Here is a 22,280-nt window from a genome sequence, read left to right on the forward strand (position 1 = left end):
GGTTTTGTAAAAACACTCTTCCAGTCCTGCTATGTGGGCGGCGAGACTGTCGTGAGTCATTACTGCTGCAACAGCTTGACTTGAATTTCCTCCCTCAAAGTAATCCTCTCGGGCCTTTAGCCAAAATTACTGCCAGTCTATCTGCCTGACCCTCCCCACTAGAGCTGACCCCTCGCATGAGGCGCACGCTCCACGCTGCCACACTTCCCGGAATCCTGCCAGATATGCGGGCAGGTACTGGGCCTGCGTCTTACCACATGTGCTTCTAATGAGAGTCCAGAGTTAGCAGAAGCACGCAGACTGCCGGTTGGGGGTCTTGCTCAACTTCCTTCTTTCATAATATTTGGAGTTCCCCACCCAGAGGGTGAACTAAAATAAACCCGGAGTGAACGGCAACACGACCAGGCTTTGGCCTTCATCCTTCACCAGAGCACTTCTTTGATCGCCACTTAGTCTTGACAACCAGCAGCAGGACGCCGGAGTAAATCCCAAACACTGCAAAAACACCCTGCATCAGCCTTTCAGCCTGGAAAGAACTCCGATCAGCACATTGTGAGTAACAGCAGCGTCAACTTCTTCTATCGCGCACCCTGAAATGCTGAAGGCAGGTTTGGTCTGATTCATACCTGCAGTCATCAGTCTGTAGGTCTGTGATTGTTAGCCAAAGATCTGGAGACATTAATTTTAGACCTGTGGTGAATCTAAATGAGAAGTCATAATTACAGTTTCTCTCTATTGGCAGAGACATTCAAAGGACGTGATGATAGAAAGGCTTAAAAATGGCCACAAACCATTAGCTAGAAGGTAATGTGGGACACACATGTTATCATTTACAGCTTATCAACACAAATAATCCCTTAATTTCAGTGCTAGTCTAGCATCCTGCCAAAGAGAAGAACAGATTAAGACAAGTTATAACAGGAGCTGTTTCATGTTCAGCTGCACAGTTTTCTCCTGTCCACTCGGGCCTTTCAGATCTGAAATGTGCATCTTTATTCAGCAGTTTGTGCAAAACAAACAAAACAAAAAAACAGTGGCACACAAACGAGAAGAACTGAAGGTGTTATTTACCCCCCCCCCAATGTTTGCCTGCCAATAGGCCACGCATGGCTGCCTATTTAGGTCACCGAGCGGCAGACAAAGGCAGGCTAGTCCCTCAGCTCAGCAGCCAGCCAGTCGCCACCATCCTCTGAGACATCATCACAGGCAGCCTGCTCCCATGATGGAGTACCACCCTTTGATACGTTTACTAAAAATATTACTCTCATTTTCACCAAGCACTAACTCCATTCACTCTTCTCACTGGGTTTTTCCATATTTCCTTCACTTTTTTACTTCTCACATTCCAGTTTACTTAAGAGGTGCAGCTCTGCACCGAGCTGCCCGCTCACATGTTTAATCCCGAGCAGATCAGGGAGACATGACAGGCAAAAACAGGTTTTTGTTCATGCAGTGTAGATTTTAGGATTTGACTTCTGTAATGAAAAAAGAAAAAACAGAATTCAGAAAACGTGCAATATAACAAATAATTGCCTCCATGCGAGCGATTAGCTGGGGAATTTTCCTACAGGGAACATTTACATATATCAGAGTTCACGGAACGCTTTGTTTATGAAAATAACAGAAAAAATTGAAATTTTACGGCTGCTGACAGGAAAATTCTGGATTCTGAACCTGACTTCGTCCAATATTCAGACGGTTTTATAGAGAAACTTTATGTCCAGCAGCGTCTCCTCTCATCTGTCTCATTGAAATGAAAATATCCAGAATAAAACTCGAGCAGGCTTCCCAGTGTGGAAACTACCACTACTTACCTTAAATCTCTTTCAGAAACACGAGCTACAGTATACGTTACAGGGAAAATGATGATGCAATTACAGCGCATTAGCCAGACGTGCGTAAAGAGCTCCCGTTCAAAGATGGGACTCAGCAGAATTGCTCCAACATGCTTGAACATGAGGAGAATAACCCCACCTAGAGCAAGTCCTACTTTCAACACTGCTCCTTTGATCGAGTCAGCCCCGATTCCATCTCCACTCCTGCATTCTGAGCTGCAGAAAAGCCCAAATTGCATTAGGACCTTTCACAGTAAAATGAACTTCCTGCTTTCTGATAAGCTGATATCATTATGACGACTCTGTAAATAAACATTACAGGATGGACAGAATTGCAGCTGAACGAGCGCTCGGTCTAAAAATATCGACGGCCGTCGTGCTGACCGTTCCAAATAGAGTTTGTGCAGAAACGGCACATTTCTTGGTTTCACTCCGTCCTCCAGCAGCAGCCTGCAGGGATAAATGCTGCCACGAAACACAGAGTGGAGTACAGGTGAACTCCTCCGTGTGACTGCTTTATTAAAAGGACGTCGCGACCACACAAGCCGGCAGAGCTCGATTTGAATGCTCGCTGACAGGCCAGAGACTCGGGTTTTTATCAGAGGAAGTCGGCTCTTAATGGCGAGGCCCAGAGGATGAAAGCGCTTATGTGCTGCCGTCTGTCCCACAACCAGCTTCCTCTGTGGTTTCATGGCTTCCATTAGCTAATATGGATAGTGAGGTCCAGAAGCAGGCTGCTTTTATTATTTACATCTGTTAGATAATGAGCACTCCTAACACTGAATGTGAGGGGGGGCTCTCACTCTGATAATGTTATTTGTGATTAGGGATTTCCTTGAGTACACTTTGTTTTTCTAAGTTCAGTGTTTTCAGTGAGCTGCTTTGATTTCTGTCTGAAGTATGGAGGAGCAGAAATGCAGTTACGCAGTGCAGCACAGAGTAACTGTGGACGGTGTCACAGCTGTATGTTTCACAGCAGTCACTCACCAACTTTCTCCATCTCAGTTTTTACTCCTTTGATTGGCTTGTTGTGTCATTTGTGTATTTTTCTTTGTGTCACGATTTGTCTTCGTGAAGGTTTCGTGCCAACTTCAGATGTTCTTTGTTATTGCATTTCTGCAGTTTGTTCAACGAGTTTGTTCTTTTGGGCATTTCAGAAATAAAGTTCATCCTTGTATGTGTACCTGCCTCCTGCTGTGTGTGTTCAGGTGCTCACTTTGGCTACAACATAGCATGATCACCTGCTAATCACAGAACACGCCGTCAGTGGAAGAAGAGGTTGGATGCCATCCATCCTTTTCAGGGTCGCTGGAGCCTATCCCAGCTGTCTTAGAGTGAGAGGCGGGGTCCACCCTGGACAGGTCGCCAGTCTGTTGCAGGGCTAACACACAGACCGGAGACAACTAGTCGCACTCACATTCACTCCCAGATTCACACATGTGGGCAATTTAGTGTTTCCAGTTAGCCTAACCCCACCAATTGCACATCTTTGGACTGTGGGAGGAAGCTGCAGGACCCGGGGAGAACCCACGTGAACACGGGGAGAACATGCAAACTCCAAGGTTGGATGCTGTTCAGAGAAATATCACAACATTTTAGCCATGATAGAAAAATCAGGTCCCAGGACTAAACGCACACGGGCTCAGTAACACCACCAATGCTGAAGCTGAGGAGTAAACGCAGACAGGTGGATTCACAAAAACAACACAAAAGGTGGAACATGCAGTTCTAAAAGGAAGCCTGACTGTCAACATTTCTAAAAAACTTTCAGCCCGCGGCTGTCGGTGTTTCTCAGGACAAAGGAGGGAAAAAGTGGCTGAAAACTGTTCTGATTGGACCGGATAAATCCCGACTTCGCAGCCCACAACAACAGCTCCCATCATTCTTTGAGGCTGTGTGTTTTTGGGTCACGCTGACATAACGCAGCAGATTACAAGAGTCGAAGAAGCAGGTCACTGATGACTGCGGCACGCAGAGATGATTTCATCTGACCTCGACATCATCAGCAGCAACGTCTGCCTCAAACACATCTGCAGCAGAACGTCACCGAAGGTAAGGACAGCCTTCGTCAGTCACAAAGCTTCCTTGCTACAGGACACGTACAGTAGACTCACTCAAAGGTGTGTTGGGAGTGATGCAAACTCATTTGTTTCTGTGACACACGCACAATAACTGTAACTCCTGTTTTCTTTGATACAAGTTGCTGAACAAATATTTGCTCTGCTATAAAAACTCTGCGCTCAACTGTGGACAAACTGTGCATGAAGCACGGCTCATTTAGAACCATTAAGACCGCTCAGGTCATCAGCTGCAGGTCTTTGAACTGCACCCAGGATTAGATCTCAGCGTGCCGAGGGCGCTTTCTGTTCTCTGGAACACGCTGCATGTGTCTGCATTCACAAACCTGTGTGTGTATAAAGCTTTCTTTTGGTATTTTTATGGTCTTAAGATATTGTGGCCCTACCTAGGGTTTCATTTTTTATGTTTTATGGGAATCACAATGATAAAGCTGCAGATTCACAGCATGTGAAGGAGTGGTTCAGTCTGCAGTGCTGTGGTGGAACCACACAATAACTCTACCCACTCTTCATGACACTCCCTCATAGTTGCATTTAATCTAAAGTGCAAAGATTTACTCCATCATGTTTCTGTCAAAGCAGCTGCCTTTGATTGTATTTGCCATGGTCATGTTGAAGTTCAAAGTATTCTGATTACTCAGGATTTAGCTGTAAGTTTGAGTTGTGGGGCGAGTCAAAGCAAACTCTTCAGTTCGGGATCAGCAACTGGCTCAAGCAGCAGCTCAGCCACAGATACACCATGTGCTGTATGTAAATGTGACGTCACGATCGTGTGACTTATTAAAAGGATGGTCCTTTATTTGTTTTTAAAGCGTTTAGATATGGCCTGGATTTCCTTTTAACACACAAAGCTGCCTTAAAATCAACTTGACAAAGTCCAAAGTGTTTTTATGCGGCACCATGAGCAGACAAACTGAGAGGTTTCTGTTTCCTTGTTTAGACTAAGGAGCTTTTGGAAAAAGGAGTGTCACAAACAGAAGCTGCCTGCAGCGATGTTTGCTAATAAGTGGAAGACACCGAGCGTGGTGATGCGAGGTGACGGGGCATGTATCACAGGCCGCGGCTGCTGGGCTGGGCTGGAGCAAATATATCTGATGGGATGGTCACAAGATTAGAAATCAGCAGATTTTGTCAGGCAAACTCACATTACCGAGTGATGCTGAACACACGGGGAGCAGTTCTCACTGTGGTAAAGGTGGCGAGCCTGAGAATCACAATCAAACCACGCGGCAAGGCGGGGCTTCTTAAAGTCTCTGAATATAGTACAAAATGTAACATTCACTGGTCACTGCGTAGAAGAAAGCAAAGAAAAGAAGCAGAGCAGCAGTTTAAGCAGCACAGTGTCGCACATTAGCTGCATGCAACATGTGCTGTTCAAGTTTTCATTGGATAGTGACAGATGGAAGAGGAAGGTCCCAGCTAGGTTTTATTGGTGGTCACCAATAAAACCCCAAATAGACTTGAAAAGTTAAAGTTATTAACTTTATATAAGACTTAAATTATTATTTAAAAAACAGTTTAAAGCTGATCCGTGCTCAAGTCGGGGGAATACGAGCCCAAGTTATGCAAAATCATGCAAGATACTGTATCTAAAAATATGCATGAAACAAGTTGAATTTCAAACCTTCCACTGTAATATTTAATAGTCTGTGGGGATTTGAAATGCTTTGCCAGTCTCAAAGTGAAGATTATGTCTTACCTGGAAGTATACTGTGGACAGGTGTGGCGATGTTGATGTCCTGCAGGTGCTCTAGGGTTTCGGTGTGGAAGAGGCGCAGCGTGGAACCAGAGCTGAAGGCAATCCATATGCCCACCCCGGCCACCACCATGTGTGACACCACCATGCCCTCATCTTGGTGGGCCTCTAACTGCCTCTGAAGGAGAAGAAGGTGACACGAGTTCCTCGTTATCTACTGCAAATTTACTGGAACTGAGACCGAGGGGAAGACCTGAAGACCAGGCGTGCATTCGTCGCGTGACGCCATAACTAATTTCAATTAAGCACAGTCTACATGACGTAAAGGCCAAGAAGCTTTTTATGAGAATATATTTCACACGTCTCAGTAGGTCAAAGCTGTTGTTGTTTACAGTGCACAGGCTGTCACATGTTGGCTGCGTGACTATGAAGTGGAGAAAGCAGCACTCAGCCCACAGAAAGTCTGCCTCACACTGGCTGCAGCAGCCCACCCATGCAGAGCTCTGCCTGATTATGCTTCAGGTGCAAAACCAAGGCTCACTACACGCAACAGCACCAGAGAACGATTCGTCCGACACACGAAGGCGTGTTATTATTTGTGCTGTAAATGCTTTCAGTCGCAAACAAATACGTTTCATGCACGTCTGCTTCACTCTGGATCCTTCTTTCAGTTATTGAGCTGAAAAAAAAAATCGTTTTAAATATTTGCAGAGTCTTTGTGAACAGAGACCAATAAACTAGACCCATTCCACCAGCGTGGATTGCATAATCTCACCGTGTGGGCAGGCTCGTATTTGGCTAAGCAGAGTTCATTCAGTGTTTTAGATAAATGTGGAAATGAGGAAACGTGCAAATAGACTTCTGTGTTTTGATTTGATTAATCTTATATTTATCAGATGATTAAAGTTTTAGAAGCTCAGTGCTTCTGCTGCTCCGTCTGACTTTTAGTTACCTCTGTGGACAAAGTGTAAGTGTGCAGTGAGGAACAGAGAGCCATGCAGGCAGGTGGGCCGACATAATGAGCTTAATGAGGCTAAACTGATTATGAGTGAGTGCATGTCAGAGGAAAGTTACTATTCCTGGATCCGCAGCAGGCGCTTCCATTCCCTGAATCCGACCGGGACACACACGGAGCACCATTCATATTCCCGGACTCGGGAGGGAAAGTACTGGGAACGGTATTAAACATTTAGACATGATGGTTTTTCTTTCATTACTGGCGGGCACAGATACTACTAACTTATTTATTTTCTAGAGACACAGACTCTAAAGAGCGACTCAGATTTCCCACAAACATGACAGAGCGATACGAGGCGGGCTGGGGCAGAGACGCAGACAGGAAGCTTTGTTTCCTCCACACAGAGTCTATCTGCCCGTTTCTGATGGACATGTGTTACTACTGTAAGAGAAGCCTGGGCGACATACCTCTACAGAGTGTGCGTGGGTGCTGATGATGAAGACCTGCCCACCCGACGAGGCCCAGAGGTGCTCCTCCACAGCTAGCATGGCCTTCACAGGGAGCACTCCCAGCTTCAGTAACTTGGGCTTGTCGCTGTTCCACGATCCATCTGTGAGAAGCAACGCAACAGTCAGTTAAACTCACTCCACACAAGCTACGCACAAACGCAGGACGCACACATCCACCGAGGAATATCTAAACATCTGAAGTCGGTTAAACTGCACAACAAGTAAAGTGAAACGACCGACCTGCCTTAAGATTTATTGCAGCTACATTTATTTATTTATCATAGGGACCATAAACCGAGACCTATTCTTCTTTTAGTGGTTAAGAAGAACATTGCACAGTCCATAAACAATCCCATAATAGTGTGTCTGTCTTCATAAATGTCATCTGTAAAGGTCGTCTGCATCTGTAACTGCTCCTGCCGGTAGAGTGGCCATTGATGGTTTCTCCATCCTTCACTATGAATATAGATGGGCTGCGAGCATTAGTCAGAGCTGCGCCGAGTCCCACACACACCTCCTACACACTCTGTTCTACATGTGCACCTACAGCACCAGCTCTGCTGCAGTCAAACACCCCCCGCGGTGGCTTCATAAATCAGCAGCTTGCACTTCTGCAGCGCTTCTGCTTTCATCTAAATTCAAATATTGAACTTGTAAACATGTCTGAGAGTATTTGATGCAAAAGCCTCCGAGTGAACGCGAATCCAGAGAGCCTCCACCAGTCCAGATTCCACATTCCCTCGGCTAATCTAGACCAGGAAGCGACTGAGGCCGCCTCGCCGATATTGTTTGTTTAACAGAAGCACAAAGGCAGCTATTGAAGGGAGAGGGATGGTGTTTCAGAGGCGGTGAGGGTGCCTCAGAAAGACTCAGGAAATAAGGTGATATTCCGCCGAAGGAGCTCGGCGTATGTTACTGTAATAGTCACGCTGTGTAGGTGAGCGTACGAGAGAAAAAAGGCAAAAGAAAAGACAGCAGTGCCAACTTGCAGGCTTATGTAAGTCTTCTCTGCTGCGCGTCTGCCCACAGCTCTTCTTTCTTAAAATGAAGCATTTCCTCATGTTAATGTCAGCTACAACAAAGTGTGCGCACGAGTGCACGCGAGCAAATGCTGAACGCTCCAGAAGCAAACCCATCGTTTGCCTTCTAACAAATATCACTGTGGACAGGAGAAAGTGGGTGACGGAGGCACACGTCACAGACGGGTCTGTGACGTGTGACCTTTGCTGAGTCACTGCCTCCTTCCTCCGTCTCTCTCGCAGACAGAAAGTGACTGCGGCTGGACCAGGCCGACTCCACAGCACAGCAGCTCAGCACTGACAGCTTTAAAGACGAGAACATTTCAACCTGTTTGCTTTTTAAAATCTTTGATTTTTTTAGGTTTATATCAAAGATTATAAACTCATAAGCTCTGTGCTTCTCTGGACGTTTGATTTAAATGCTAATCAGGCACAAGCGCAGTCAGTCACCGTGACAAAGCACTTGAGCAGCATTACAACACGAGTGTGGGGAACAGTTTCCCCACCAATGTATGCAGGGTGAGTCATCGATTTAGCATCGAGCATCATGTTCCTGAGACAGTGATGGAGCTGCTGATGGGTAGAAATCATACATATCAAACTCTGAGGGCCTGGCTTTGCTTCTGGGAATTCATTTTAACACACAAGAGGCGATGAACGCTAACAGGCAGCGCACCATCATCCTGGTAACTGACGTGAGGACAACGAAGGGAAACAGCTGCGTACGAAAACAAAGTCTAATGAGGAGTCAAAAAAAGAAATTCCTGAGCAGTTACACACACGCCGAGTGTTTCTTCCAGGGAAACTGCAGCATGGCAGCGAGAATAGCTTTCCTCGTGTTTCCTGTCCTCGGGCCATCATCCATAATCTTTCTATCACTGCTTCTATCTCAGTGCACACAAGCACAAGAAAACAGCAAGAGTTTACTGTCGTTTGGGTCGATGCAGGGCAGCGACTGAGTCACAGAGGTGAATCAAACACGCCTCAGTACAGTGATACCCACACGTACATTTGGCAGCCAAGAAGCACAAGGACTGTTCCTCCCGTTGGGCCTAAATTTGTACTCATTCTCTATCTGATGTGAAAGAAACAGAGACAGAATTAGAAAGAAGCTCATGCTCCCTCTGTTTGCACCGCTATGAAAGCCAAGAAGAGACGGAACAAAAGAGAGAACGTGCAAAGCTGTGGGAAGAGAGCAGCTCGTCGCTGCTCGTCAGCGAGGGAAGACGTTAAATAGGTCACTGCTGGAAAACAGACAGCTTTCTCCAAGACTACCAAGCAAATGGAAACAGAATCTCAACGTACAGCAGAGGAGACCCTGACCTCTGACCTCAAGCCTCACAGTTACCCCGGGATTTCCTCGCCACCGAGTCTCCACGGTGCTGTTATTCAAAACTGAGTCACAAACTGCAGGTCTTGCACAAACGTCACATTCAGCCATCACCAAATCCATTTACAGCTACTTAGAAGTATCAGTGAACAAAGTTTTACACAATTTGAGAAGTCCCGCCCCAGGACAGGTGAAACACACACCTTTTGATCTGGAGTAGATTGCCACGGAGCCGCTGACCAGCCCAGCGTACAGGCACTGCTTCCTGTACACCAGGCTGGTGACAGTGGACTTGTCTGGGGTGAAGAAATGCTGTAGACGCACCTTCTTAGACCGCTGGCTGCTCTTGTACACAATGATGCTAAAAAAGATAACATTATATGAATAATCATATTCCACGATGCAATTCTGGGACACGTCTTTGTGAGTTCACTCTGTAAGCATCTGCACCTCCCCTCCTCCATGCCCAGGCAGACGCTGGGGGCATCGCTGGCCTTCGCCGAGGACACTTGGTTATCGTCAGGGACGTTTTCGCCGTTCTCCTCGCGTTGCTCAGCTGGGACGTACGCCATGCAGAGAATCCGGGACTCCACGTTGAAACACTCGGTCACCTTAGGGCTGGAGTTCTGCATGGCCACTATGGCAATCTGTCCCATCTGGTTGGTGCAACTCGCAACCTGGACCAAGATAAAGAGACCTTACAGTTTAACAGATGATCTGTTTCATCTTGAACTGTGCAAAGCTATTAGCAGGAACATGATTTGGCCCAGTTCTGGCAGAGCTGCTTACTAAAAATAGTCTCCCAGTAGTTCAGCAGAATATACGGCCGAGGACAGTTTGAATGTACTGAGGAAAACATGTTGAAGTCCTGAAATCTAAAAGTCTTTACTACAGATTATTGTAGTAACAGTTTAATTACCTCACCCTGTTTATATATCTGCCAGAGCAAAGGCTGCGTTCGCTGTGATTATCATGGTTAGCAGAGCCATTGTTTGCTTTCGGGAGAAAACTTCAGTACTGACGTCATAACTTTGAAAGCCAGATTGTCTTTCTCAAGAAGACGTTTTAAGACACACACAGCAAAAACCCACCATCTGCTGTGCTGACGCATTATAGTGGACAAAGCTCTGTGCCAGGCCTAAGAGTCAGACTCACAGAGACGAAGTTAAAAACTGTCACCTGCTGGAGATAAGACAACTGGAGGACCATTTGGCAACACAAGCTGAGACACACTTAACGCGACTTTGTGCTGCAGCACTCAAGTTTCAGTTCGCGGCTCAGCCTCCATCCACCCTGGCGTGCAGTCGTAGGTTAGGTAAGCTAACTCATGACTTCATTTCTGGATTGTGCATAACAAAGCGTCTCACCCAGACACATCCATGTCCCACCACTGGAGTGTCTGCTGTGCTGTCTGTGTTGATGTGGGGCTCCGGGTTGTGGACAGCACACTCCACCTGCCACAGAACAGGAAAAAACACCAGAGTTTATCTGACACGTTCACAAAGAAATGACTTGACAGTCTCCACGAGGTCCTCCTGAGAACAAGCGTGAACGTGTTGAAGAGTAAGGACATGTTCATTTAAAAAGTGTGTTTGTCATGAGCTGGCTGTGTAAAAAACACAGCTTTATTAGCTGAATGGAAAATCATACAAAAACACACTGGGACACACCGAGAAACACAACCACGCTGACATATACAGGATAACAAGGGAAGCGAGAACACACGGGGAACACAGCTGACACGGATTAGCATGACGCTGCAGGGGAAGCGGAACTAAACACACGGAACATGGACACACGAGACTTTCACAATAAAACAGGAAACGGTGGAACATGAAGGGGAAACAAAACCTCACACCACAGAGACACACAGACAGAGAGAGACACACACACAGACACACACACACAGACACAGAGACACACACACAGACAGACACACACACACACATACAGAGACACACACACACACACAGAGACAGAGACACACACAGACAGACACACACAGACAGAGACACACACACACACACACACACACACACACACACACACACACACACACACACACAGAGACACACACAGACAGAGACACACAGACAGAGACACACAGACAGTCACAGAGACACACACACACACACACACACACACACACACACACACACACACACAGACACATACACAGAGACACATACACAGAGACACACACACACACACACACACACACACACACACACACACACACACACACACACACACAGACACATACACAGAGACACACACACACACAGAGACACACACACACACAGAGACACACAGAGACACACACACACAGAGACACACACACAGAGACACACAGAGACACAAACACAGAGACACACAGAGACACACACACAGAGACACACACACAGAGACACACACACAGAGACACACAGAGACACACAGAGACACACACACAGGGAATCTAATAATCAAGGTGCTAAACAGAACAACGTAGACACTATAGAATAAACTCACGGTTAACAAAGTGAACAACAACATAAAACATGATACAAAATGACATCAACATACGAGAAAACTGGGAACTCAAAAAGCTTCGTATCGTCCTGAGATTTTTCCCACCCTCCTGTGCTCTCTGTGTCAAATCTGCATTTCTTTTCCCAAATTCAGTTGCTTCCCGTTTGTTAGTCTTTTGTCTGCTTTGGGTTTAGTTTCCTTTTTCGTTCTCTCGGTGAGGCTCAGCCGTCCTCCCAGGTGTCTCCGGTCTGCCCTCATCCCTCATCGCTGTGCGTGTCCCTGGATTTTGGATTCCTTGTTTCTGGCCAGCCTTTGTGTTGTGTTTTGTTGAGAGCAGCGTTCATTTCCTGTCTCCCGTGTCCAGCATTTGTGTCCAAATCCTGCCTGCCACACGGCCGTCTGTGACGGCGTCGCGGTGTGTGAGCGGTGAATTAGACGACCCAGATTACTGCTTTTTCCCACCAAAAATTCATCACAAGTCAAGTGTAATTAAACTTTGCTCTGAGCAGTTGAATTGTAGTAAGAGAAGTTTAAATAAATCTGATGACGCTGCAGAGGAATTCTTCAAAACAGGAAAACTGTGTTTCAAAATGACGACCACAGCGTTGTTCCACCACAGTGGGAAAAAACCAGTCATGACATCTTTGAGCTAATTTCTCAAGTTGACTCACACAGAGGGATTTATGTGTCTGTTTCCTGAGCAGATAATCATGTATTTACAGTATTATTGATCCAGACAACACCAGGTAAAGTGTTTTTATAATATTAAGAAGGTGAACTCATACTTTGAGTGATTCTTCCACCTTATTGGCTGTTGCATCCAAACTGAGCCCTGACACTGAAGACTAAGTCAGAAGGTATGAACGTTTACAAGCTACAACTTTTTAGCTTCATTTTCTACTCTTGCTGCAATATCACATATTTATAGATAAATGAAAAGATTAACTGCTATTTTCACACCAGCAGCAAATCAGTGAACACCACAATCACATGCAGTGTGCTATTTTTCACTGAGTGAACTAACACGACCAAAATAAAACGACCTCTAATCCATTCGGTCAGGTGAGATTATTTTAGCCAGCGCTGCAAGAAACACCGTATTACTTCAGTGTGGCCTGTGGTACCTGTGAACTACACCTGCCCCAGTTATGTGGCATCATTGTGACACAGCTCGAACCAACTGATCCACCGAGTCGCTGCGCAGATGATCGAAGGGGAAAGAAAACAAAGCGCCTCACCTTAAACTCCTGCAGTTTGGACATGACCACGGGCATTTGTCGAAGCAGCAGGGGGTGTTTCTGCTTCTTCATTTGATTTCCATCATCCTCTGCAAAGAACCAGCCCTGCACATTGTCCTCCTCTGACACACACACACACACAGTTCAATGATGTGAACCACGCAGTGAGCATAAGGAACTGTGACACAGCTTCCTCGCTCTAATATATCTGAGCAACTACTAGGCAGTAATTTATAAAACAGATTTAACATTGCATATCTAATATTTACGATTAATAAAATGAATGATCATCATGTATAGATGCAGAAAGAATAAAAAAAGTAAGAGAGAGCAGGTGTACTGTACCGAGAGCCAGCTTCGCCATCTGCAAGTTGCTGATCCATGACTGTTTGATGGCTGGGCTGAGGGTATTGAACACTGCACTGAAGTAGGTCGGCTTCCCCGCCCTGCAAACAGAGACGACCAAAACACGCATGAATAAAAAAAATTATTACTCGATTTTTTCAATTTTATTTACATAGCGTCAAATCCCAACAGCAGTTGGCTCAGGTTCGGACATGTGCAGAGGGAGAAGGGTGGATGTATTTGACAGGGATGATGAAGACGGAGCTGCAGGCAGGAGGAAAAGAGGAAGACCTCAGAGGAGGATGATGGATGTAGTGAAGGAGGACATGCAGAGGGGTGGTGTGACAGAGGAGGATGGTAGGGCCGGGGTGAGATGGAGGAAGTTGATGCTCTGTGGCGACCCATAAAGGGATCAGCCGATGAAAAAAAGGAAGATGTTAAAGTGTCGGTCTGCAGACAGAGATAACAAGATAACATCCGATTTGTGCCCAAAAACCTTCAGAGATGTTTTAGCGAGATTGTCCTCGATCACGTGCATTTACATTCCTCTAAGCGGCACTTTAATGTTTGAATATTCCTGCAAACAGAGCAACTGAGCAGAAGCACTGCACTTAAACACCGCCTGCATCACAGGAGAAGGCCCGCGTCAGGCTTGAATGACGTCTGCCTGATTACCGAGCGCTGACACGAGGACAGAGCGAGAGGAACGCAGTGGAAATCAATACCAATGATCACTTCTGTAAGGATCTGGTGCGCACATTATACATTTATATATATTCTTGCTGTGTGCGGGTGGAGGGCTCACTGCTGTCAGTGCCTGATGCTGAGACGTGTTTCTGAGAAACGAGGGGAGGGATTAGAGAGCTACAGCTGCCTTTCCAAACATACCCATGGATAATCTCACCGGCTAAATGTAGTCGGGAGAAAGCGAGAGGGCGAGCCAGAAAACAGTTACGCTCACAGGGAATGTGAAAAAGCCAAAACAAGGTGCACCCTTGGGAGGCCACGTGCAGACTATAAGACGGCGTGTAGACGTATGAGATGAGCGTTTGTATTCAGCAGCAGCTGGGCAGACTGTGACTGCTAGCACTGATGCACATTTCCACTGCTGTGATTCATGCCTCAGATTAGAGCTGGTGCAGAAACCTGTTTATCCAAACAGGCTCGAAATACATCCAGAGATTGGGGGGGCAGACGGGGAAAGCAGGGTAAAGGGGGATAAAGGCAAACCTAGGATAAACATGAACTCCTGGGGGGGTGAGGAGGATCGAGACATTGAAGCCTGAAGCTAAAAATGTGAGAAAAGCACAAACTTGTCTTGTTTGCCAGGCAGCTGGAGCTGGATCCTACACCGGTCAGCTGCCCTGATCTCCTCCTCCTTCTTCAGTATCAGCCTCTGGAGTCCTGATACCCAGTCTTGGGCCACGGTGGGATTTACATTCTGCAGAAAAGAATAACGGAGAGAGGAGAAACAGAGAGACAAAGGCAGAGGAATGGAAAAAGATTTAAGAGGGAGAAGGAATGGGAATAACAATGGGCCATGGAGGTAAACGAATCCACCTCAGAGTATCACGTCATCAATAAATCATAACAGCATTTATTTAGAGCCATTAGTGCGATTCAAGTTCAAATGAAAGCTATTCCTAAGAGAATCCGCTGCTAATACTGTTATCTGCATTGACTGAAGCCAAAATAGAAAACAGCTGTCACTCTAATGCGCTCTAACACAGAGCTATTACTTATGCAACTTTTGACACATCTACTTTCTAATTCTCGTCGACACGCGCTCGAGGAGACTTCCAGTTTTCGACGCTTGTTGCAGCGGCCAAGTTATTATCATTAGTTTGCTAAATAAAATGCTTTGGATGAATCAACACGTCTACAAATGTTGTCTCTGGCTTAATGTCTCATAAATTATTACAGCAGCACAGATTAGCTCGCATACTAAGCATCTGCACAAACAGGCCAAGAATAAGATTCTACGACAGGAAAATCAGGAAAACCCTGAAGTGACATCGAGACTTGACACGAGAAGAGTTTTGGTAAACACTTCTAATTAAGAGAAGCCTCAACATTTAGAAGTTTGTTTTTAGCCGTGCTCACAAATATCAGACTTTCTCTCCTTTCCCTTTGCATCAGTGTCCAAACCTCCCGTCTCTGACACGCGTCTCTCTGAGAGCTTCTTCATCTGACAGATCTACAAGCACCACACACACACACACACACACACACACACACACACACACACACACACACACACACACACACTAACCATCAAAAGTGAATGCCTAACCCTGACCCTTAGCTTCAACTTTTCAACTTAACCATAACCCAAATGTAACCCTGACACTAAAACCACATTTTGAGTCTCAAAAATGGCTTCAAACTCGTGGGGACGGCATTTTGTCCCCATAAGTACAATAACATTCCAATTTGTGGTCCCCACAAAGATGTCTAAACAAGTACACACACAGAGACACACACAGTCTATACTACATCTGATTGTAATGACTTTTGTTAATAAGGTCGCTGCTGTCAGGTCAAATATTTCTCCATCATCCTCCCAGTATCACACTGACACGCTGCTGATACCTGCTCCTCTGTTACTCCTGTTACCTTACAGGACATCAGTGTCTGCTTGGTCATGTGAAACTGACTTCAAGCCACCTTGATGTACGTCCTCCATCATTTTTCATTGGTGTGTTTGACTCTATTGACCTCTGTATTCTGGAAATAATGAATACTTCTCTTTATACTGGCTCAGTTTCCAGCTATTTTAAACAAGCTATTGTTGAACCAATATTAAAGAAACCAAATTTGGACCAAGCAGTTACAGGCCAATATCAAAATGACCGTTGGTGTCAAAGACCTTGGAAGAAACAGTTGCAGAACAACTTAACGTTTTGGAGAAGAACAATGTTCTGGACATTTTCCAGTCTGGTTTCTGCACATTACACTCCACTGAAACCGCTTTGCTTAAAGCGTGTGGTGACACTGATGGCAGCAGAGTCAGGAGAGTACACCGTTCTGGTTCTGCTGGATCTCAGCTCTGCTTTTGATATTGTTGATCACAGCATCCTGATAAATAGGCTGAAGGACTTGTTTGGGATTACTGGTGTTGTTTCAAATGGTTTATGTCTTTACTGTCTGTATGAATCATGTGCTGTCGGAAACATCAGTTCTGCCTTCTGGGGCACCTCAAGGATCTGTTTTAGGTCCTATTCACTTTTTGCTGTATATCCTCGCCTCTGTCAGTGCGCCCCAGGGCAGCTGTGGCTACAATGTAGCTTGCCATCGCCAGTGTGTGAATGTGTGTGTGAATGGGTGAATGACTGAATGTAGTGTGAAGCGCTTTGGGGTCCTTAGGGACTAGAAAAGCGCTATACAAATGCAGGCCATTTACCATAGGCCAAATTATCAGACGTTACAATAATATTTCTTATCATCTCTATGCTGATGACATTCAGTTATACTGTTCTTTCAAAGCTTCTGAGTTTTATAAATTGTCGTGTTTAAATAATTGTCTGTCTGAGATCAAAAAATGGTTAAATGACAGTTTCCTCCAGTTAAATGCAGATAAAACAGAAACCTTGATTGTTGCACCTGATCACATGCTCTCAGAAATTAAGCAGCATATCAGTTTTTTAGACCCTTCATTTCAGTCGCGTCTCAGAAACTTAGGTGTTATATTTGACAGTTCAATGTCTCTTGAGAAACAACTTGTCCAGAACTGTTTTTATCATCTAAGAAACATTTCTAAACTCAGACTGGTGTCAAAGGCAGACCTTGAGATGATTCATGCTTTTATGTCTTCTCGTTTGGATTATTGTAACAGTCTTTTTACGTGTCTCAACAAACCAGCTCTGGATCGCCTTCAGACTGTACAGAATGCTGCGGCAAGACTTTTAACTGGTACAAACAAGAGGTCACACATTGCTCCAGTTTTGGCTTCTCTTCATTGGGTAAATTTTAGGGTGCATTTTAAAATTTTAGTTGTAACTTTTAGAGCTCTGCACGGTGAAGCTCCCCAGTACATCTCTGACCTGCTGAAACCTCATGCTACATCTCGAGCACTCAGGTCGTCAGGTCAAAGGTTACTGGTGGTCCCTCGTACTGGGTTTAAAACACGTGGGGATCGAGCTTTTCAGGCACCGAGGCTGTGGGACTCCGTGCCGTTGACTCCTTTAAAAAGCAGCTGCAGATGTTTTTATACAAATGAGCTTTTAATTAATTTTTTCACTGTTTTATATTATTTTATTTGTATTTCTGATTTTATTGTGACGCACTTTGTGATTTTTATCTGTGAAATGTGCTTTATAAATACATTTTACTTACTTACACACCTGCTTACACCCCACGAGCACAGGCAGGCTTGTGTGTATGCGCAGCTACACGATATGACAGGTTTGAACAGTACAAACCAGGATGCAGGAGACTCCTCATCCTCCTCAGACAAACTGCCCACAAAGGCACATTTTACAGCATCATACAAACACAGAGCAAACTGGTCCTTGTGGACATGTGAGAGGAGGCTTCATGAATATGATTTTAGGTCCCTAGGTACATCCATTAAAAGAACATTAGTGTGTGTCAACTCTCACAACCTTCCAAGAATATTAATAGACAGGAAATCCCAAAAAGCTCCCATGTTTTAGACTCATGTTCAGTTTGATTTTACCTAAAATGTCGGGACTTTACCTCTGAGACCCAGATTTTTCTCAGACTGACTCTATTTTAGACATAATTAACTATATCATGCAGCGGAGTACCTGGTAGTTTCCCTTGAGGCTGCCAATCATGGTGGAGATCTGGTTGACCAGGCTGAGATCATGGATTAGGTTCTGCAGGTCTTGGTACAGCTGACCGGGGCCCATGTACAGTTTATCTACACAGAAACACATTTTCAGGCGGTTGATTCACATCAAATCAAATGTAATAAAAGTGTAATAATGGCTCATACAGTAGCAAAAGAGCAGCAGTGACTACAATCCCAAATTAAAGTATTACAAACGGACAGACAGCATGGCTCAGAGGAAGCTGAATGAGCAAAGTCAGGGTGATTAGATAAGCAGTTGTCCTCCCACACGGACAGTGACAGCTCTGCAGGCGTGGCAGTAATTCTCACCCCTGTGAACCAGCCAGCGTTAGCTTTCAGGGGACAAACATCAAATGCTGTTTGTTGATGCATGTCAGTGTAAATCATCCTCTCTGTTCCTCCCACCTGTACCTGCTCTATGCGGGCGGAAACAGGTTTCCAGCTTCCTGTCTGCCCCTTGTGGAAGCTAGTAATCCAACGTGATGTTACAGCAACTGTTGCAGTTCTGCATCTATGGAAAAAACACTGCAGCACAGACCGGATTAAAGGTCTGTCAGGGCACCGGCCTCCATCGCTCTCCGTCAGTCAGCTGATCTGCCCATGAAGAACAGCACTTGCAGCAGAGAGCAAGAGGAAAACACTTGCTAAGTCTGCGTGTGAAGGTCTGCAGCGAACAAAGAGTTAAACTGCAACTCTGGGAGATCCAGAATGCCTTCAGCTCTGTTTGCGTCTGTTATTCTTCTCTCCTCTTTCATACTCTCGTACAATAGTCACAAAGTCTGACTCCGACTGCAGCTCCATGGTAACCCGGCCCGGCTCCCTCACGACTGGGCGTTCGGGGGAAATCTTACCCCTGTTTGTACATGACCAGTTCGTTGGTGGTCTCTGTAAGAGTTACTCTGAAACGTTTCCCTCCGAGTTTGCCTGCATGAGGCTGTTCAAATACAGCCATCTTTACACATGCGTGAGCACTACTGCTGGGCCTCCTGTAGACTATATTGGTTTTTGGTTTCACTGATGTTTGCATGACCTCCAATTCAATCGCAGTGATCCCAAAATATATTTCACATGTTTATTTACTTGAAACAATCATGATATCAGATGAGGAATTTGCTCTTGGAGTGTTTCTGGTTTTGGTAGCGTCTGTGCGTGGGTGTCTTTCTGTCTGCAAACACAACAAAAGGTTTGAAGTTTTATCAGAATTTATTCAAAGTAGAAACTGCTTCTTGTTGTTCCAGGCTCGTCTAAGGCAGCTGCACGGCTCATGTGTCTCTTTAAACACTGTGACCAGGAGGCTGAATGCAGGTCGGGACAGGAATAAACCTTCATCATTGAAACATTAACATTTCTACATGATTTAAATGTCTTTGTTTTTATTGTTATTGCTAAGAAGCCCTATAACCTGCATATGACTGGTCTCTGTGCTAACTTTCTCACACCATCAGTACCATTACTTGCTGTTTATTACGTGTATTTACTAGCAGAAGTAATAAGGCCCAGGCAAGAATATAACCCCATCACAGCAGCGACCATTCCCACAGACTAGACTGGCTCTGTGTAACCCATTTCAAACTGGGTCCAACCTCGTGAATGGCTCTTTGTGAGAGCACCAACTGCCCAGATTTTTCTAACAAAACAGGCCCAGGAGCATCTTCAGAAGCAGGACAGTCACCCCAGCAATTACACGCTTCCTAAAAACAAACACAATATCTACAAATGACACACCGGCCGTGAGAGCCGCAGGAAAACAACTCCAAATGACCGGTGTGCACGGTGGTCTAATTGCAGTGCAGCGTAGGGAAGAGATGACTTAAGCAGAGAGACATGAAAACGATGACATCATAGCTGGAGAGTCCCTGCGTTGCCTTCACTGCAGGCTGGTCTGCGAGCGGATTTTTGGCTGCACACACGGGGCTGAGAAAACAATTGTTTCCACTTGTTAAAAGTTCCTGGATGATGCACACACACACACACACACACACACACACACACACACACACACACACACACACACACAGTTGTCCAGGAGCTTTTAACACACACACACACACACACACACACACACACACACACACACACACACACACACACACACACACACACACACACACACACAAATCAAGTTATTTCCAGACTAAGTGCATCACAGCGAGGAAACTCTGATGTATTAATGTTAAGTAATGTAGATAATCTCAACATTAAGTTCCATTACATCTGATTCTGTCTGCAAGAACAGCCCCATCATCTGTTAACATGCTGGACTCTCCATGGGAGGCAGATGATGTGAAACAGTGGAGCGCTCGCTGAATGCAGCTTACACTCAGGGAAAAAGTAAAAGCACATAAATAGCAGGTAGAGAAAAGAAGAAGGTGTTTAAGTAGCTGGTGGGCAGCAGGTGTGGATCAGAGATCGATGACAGTGTGACCACTAGCAGGAAAAGTCTGACTGTTATATCAAAGTATTTGAGAGAAGTGGAGAGTCAGTGAGCTCCGGAGCGCAGTGTGTAATCAGCGGCAGTAATTACAGCGCTGAAGGAACCAGCCTTTGACCTCTGCTTGAATTCTTCAAACTTTGGACAAACCAGGGAAAATACGTAATCAAAGCATTGCAGCAGACACCCGGCAAATTTAAACACAGATCGAATCCTGAAATAAAAAGTGCAGCGCTGCGACCGCAGAATGCGACGCTGTTTTTAGGCCTGCTGTTTGTCTGGTCTGGGCCTTTTAAAGTGGCCGAGCAGCTGTGTGTGACGGGGAACCTACTGGAAAGACTGAAATCACCCGACCGGCAGCCAGCAAAGCTGAGGACTGCAGAGGGGAAAAAACACACATGTGCTGGCTGGGAAATAAATATTTCCACTGATGTTTTTAAGAAACGGTGACAGTTTTCAACTCGGTCTAAGGAAGTCGAAGCAGATGCAGTTCCTCATGTCAGAGGACCGACCCTCAACTGCTGATACCGTACGATCCACTAAACTAATGAGTTACTAGATTTGTGCCAAACAGAGACACAAATAAGGTGACGGGCGAGCAGACACAAAATCCCTGACTGTGAAACTGCGTCGTACTTGGCTTGGCGCTGATCACCACTTTCTCGCCCGAATGAGGAGGAGGGAAGCGGCCGGTGTCGGCCATGTCTTCGCTGGACCCGAACTCAAGCACCTCCACGAAGCTCAGAGGCACGCTCCACTTCAGAAGGAACTTCTGGTCAAGTGTTACGCTTCCGCTGCCACTGCCGCTGCCATCCTGAAATCTGAAAAAGAAACGAGCGATGAAAACGCTTTGATATGAAACCCCCCGATTCTCACACAGGTATGTAACTTTGTGGGTTGTGGTCTCCCTCACCGGATGTTGGGCGTGGCACACATGAGCACATCGTTGAGCAGGAACAGGCGTCGCTCCTTGGTTTTGATGATTTCCCCACGCTCGTTGTAGACCGTTTCCACCATGTCGTCTGAGCGGATCAAGTAGCGGCTGCCGTTACTTAGAAGCTGATGACAGAGATGATATGCTACATTAATGCTCTGAAGACGCTAAACAAAAACCCAGCTCGGAGAAGGAATACAGAACAAGCAAAGACTAAGAGTACTCGTATTTCATTTGGCATTAATGGCTCATTTCACTCTTGCATCCTCTCACTTTGGATAAGAGTAATGCAGCGACTCTGAGAATATCCAGGCTACGGGGAACTCACAGCCTGCCCCATCCAGGCCATCCTGTAAACACGCCTGTGCACAGATGCCAGAGTGGGTGGCTGAAGACAGTCGAATAATTATACCTTGGGGAAAGCTGGTGTTTTTGTGCAAACGCTGTGCTAAGCCATGCACTAAAAATAAGGTATTCAGTCAGGAGAGAAGCTCCAGTGTCTGATGGCCGCCCACACTGGGACTGAGAGAAATGCCACAGCATATGCTAAAAAATAAATCAGCCAAAAGCAAAGTCTCCA

The 22,280-nt window shown here is 45.6% G+C and overlaps 1 protein-coding gene across 3 annotated transcripts in view; it reads right to left on the reverse strand.

Moving 5' to 3' along the window:
- The window catches only part of arhgef10 (Rho guanine nucleotide exchange factor (GEF) 10), a 44,262-nt gene that overhangs the window by 2,808 nt on the left and 19,174 nt on the right, over positions 1–22,280 (reverse strand). For all 3 annotated transcript variants that reach the window (XM_080870192.1, XM_080870191.1, XM_080870193.1), the window contains 11 exons: positions 21,680–21,825; positions 21,403–21,587; positions 18,289–18,404; positions 14,833–14,960; positions 13,520–13,620; positions 13,175–13,296; positions 10,793–10,879; positions 9,876–10,102; positions 9,629–9,786; positions 7,035–7,177; positions 5,613–5,787 (listed from right to left, as the gene is read on the reverse strand). In XM_080870192.1, coding sequence (XP_080726318.1) covers positions 5,613–5,787; positions 7,035–7,177; positions 9,629–9,786; positions 9,876–10,102; positions 10,793–10,879; positions 13,175–13,296; positions 13,520–13,620; positions 14,833–14,960; positions 18,289–18,404; positions 21,403–21,587; positions 21,680–21,825 — 1,588 coding nt within the window. The remainder of the gene's footprint in view (positions 1–5,612; positions 5,788–7,034; positions 7,178–9,628; positions 9,787–9,875; positions 10,103–10,792; positions 10,880–13,174; positions 13,297–13,519; positions 13,621–14,832; positions 14,961–18,288; positions 18,405–21,402; positions 21,588–21,679; positions 21,826–22,280) is intronic.

This window comes from Rhamphochromis sp. 'chilingali', assembly GCF_963969265.1.
Source record: "Rhamphochromis sp. 'chilingali' genome assembly, chromosome: 21".
Classification (NCBI taxonomy): domain Eukaryota; kingdom Metazoa; phylum Chordata; class Actinopteri; order Cichliformes; family Cichlidae; genus Rhamphochromis; species Rhamphochromis sp. 'chilingali'.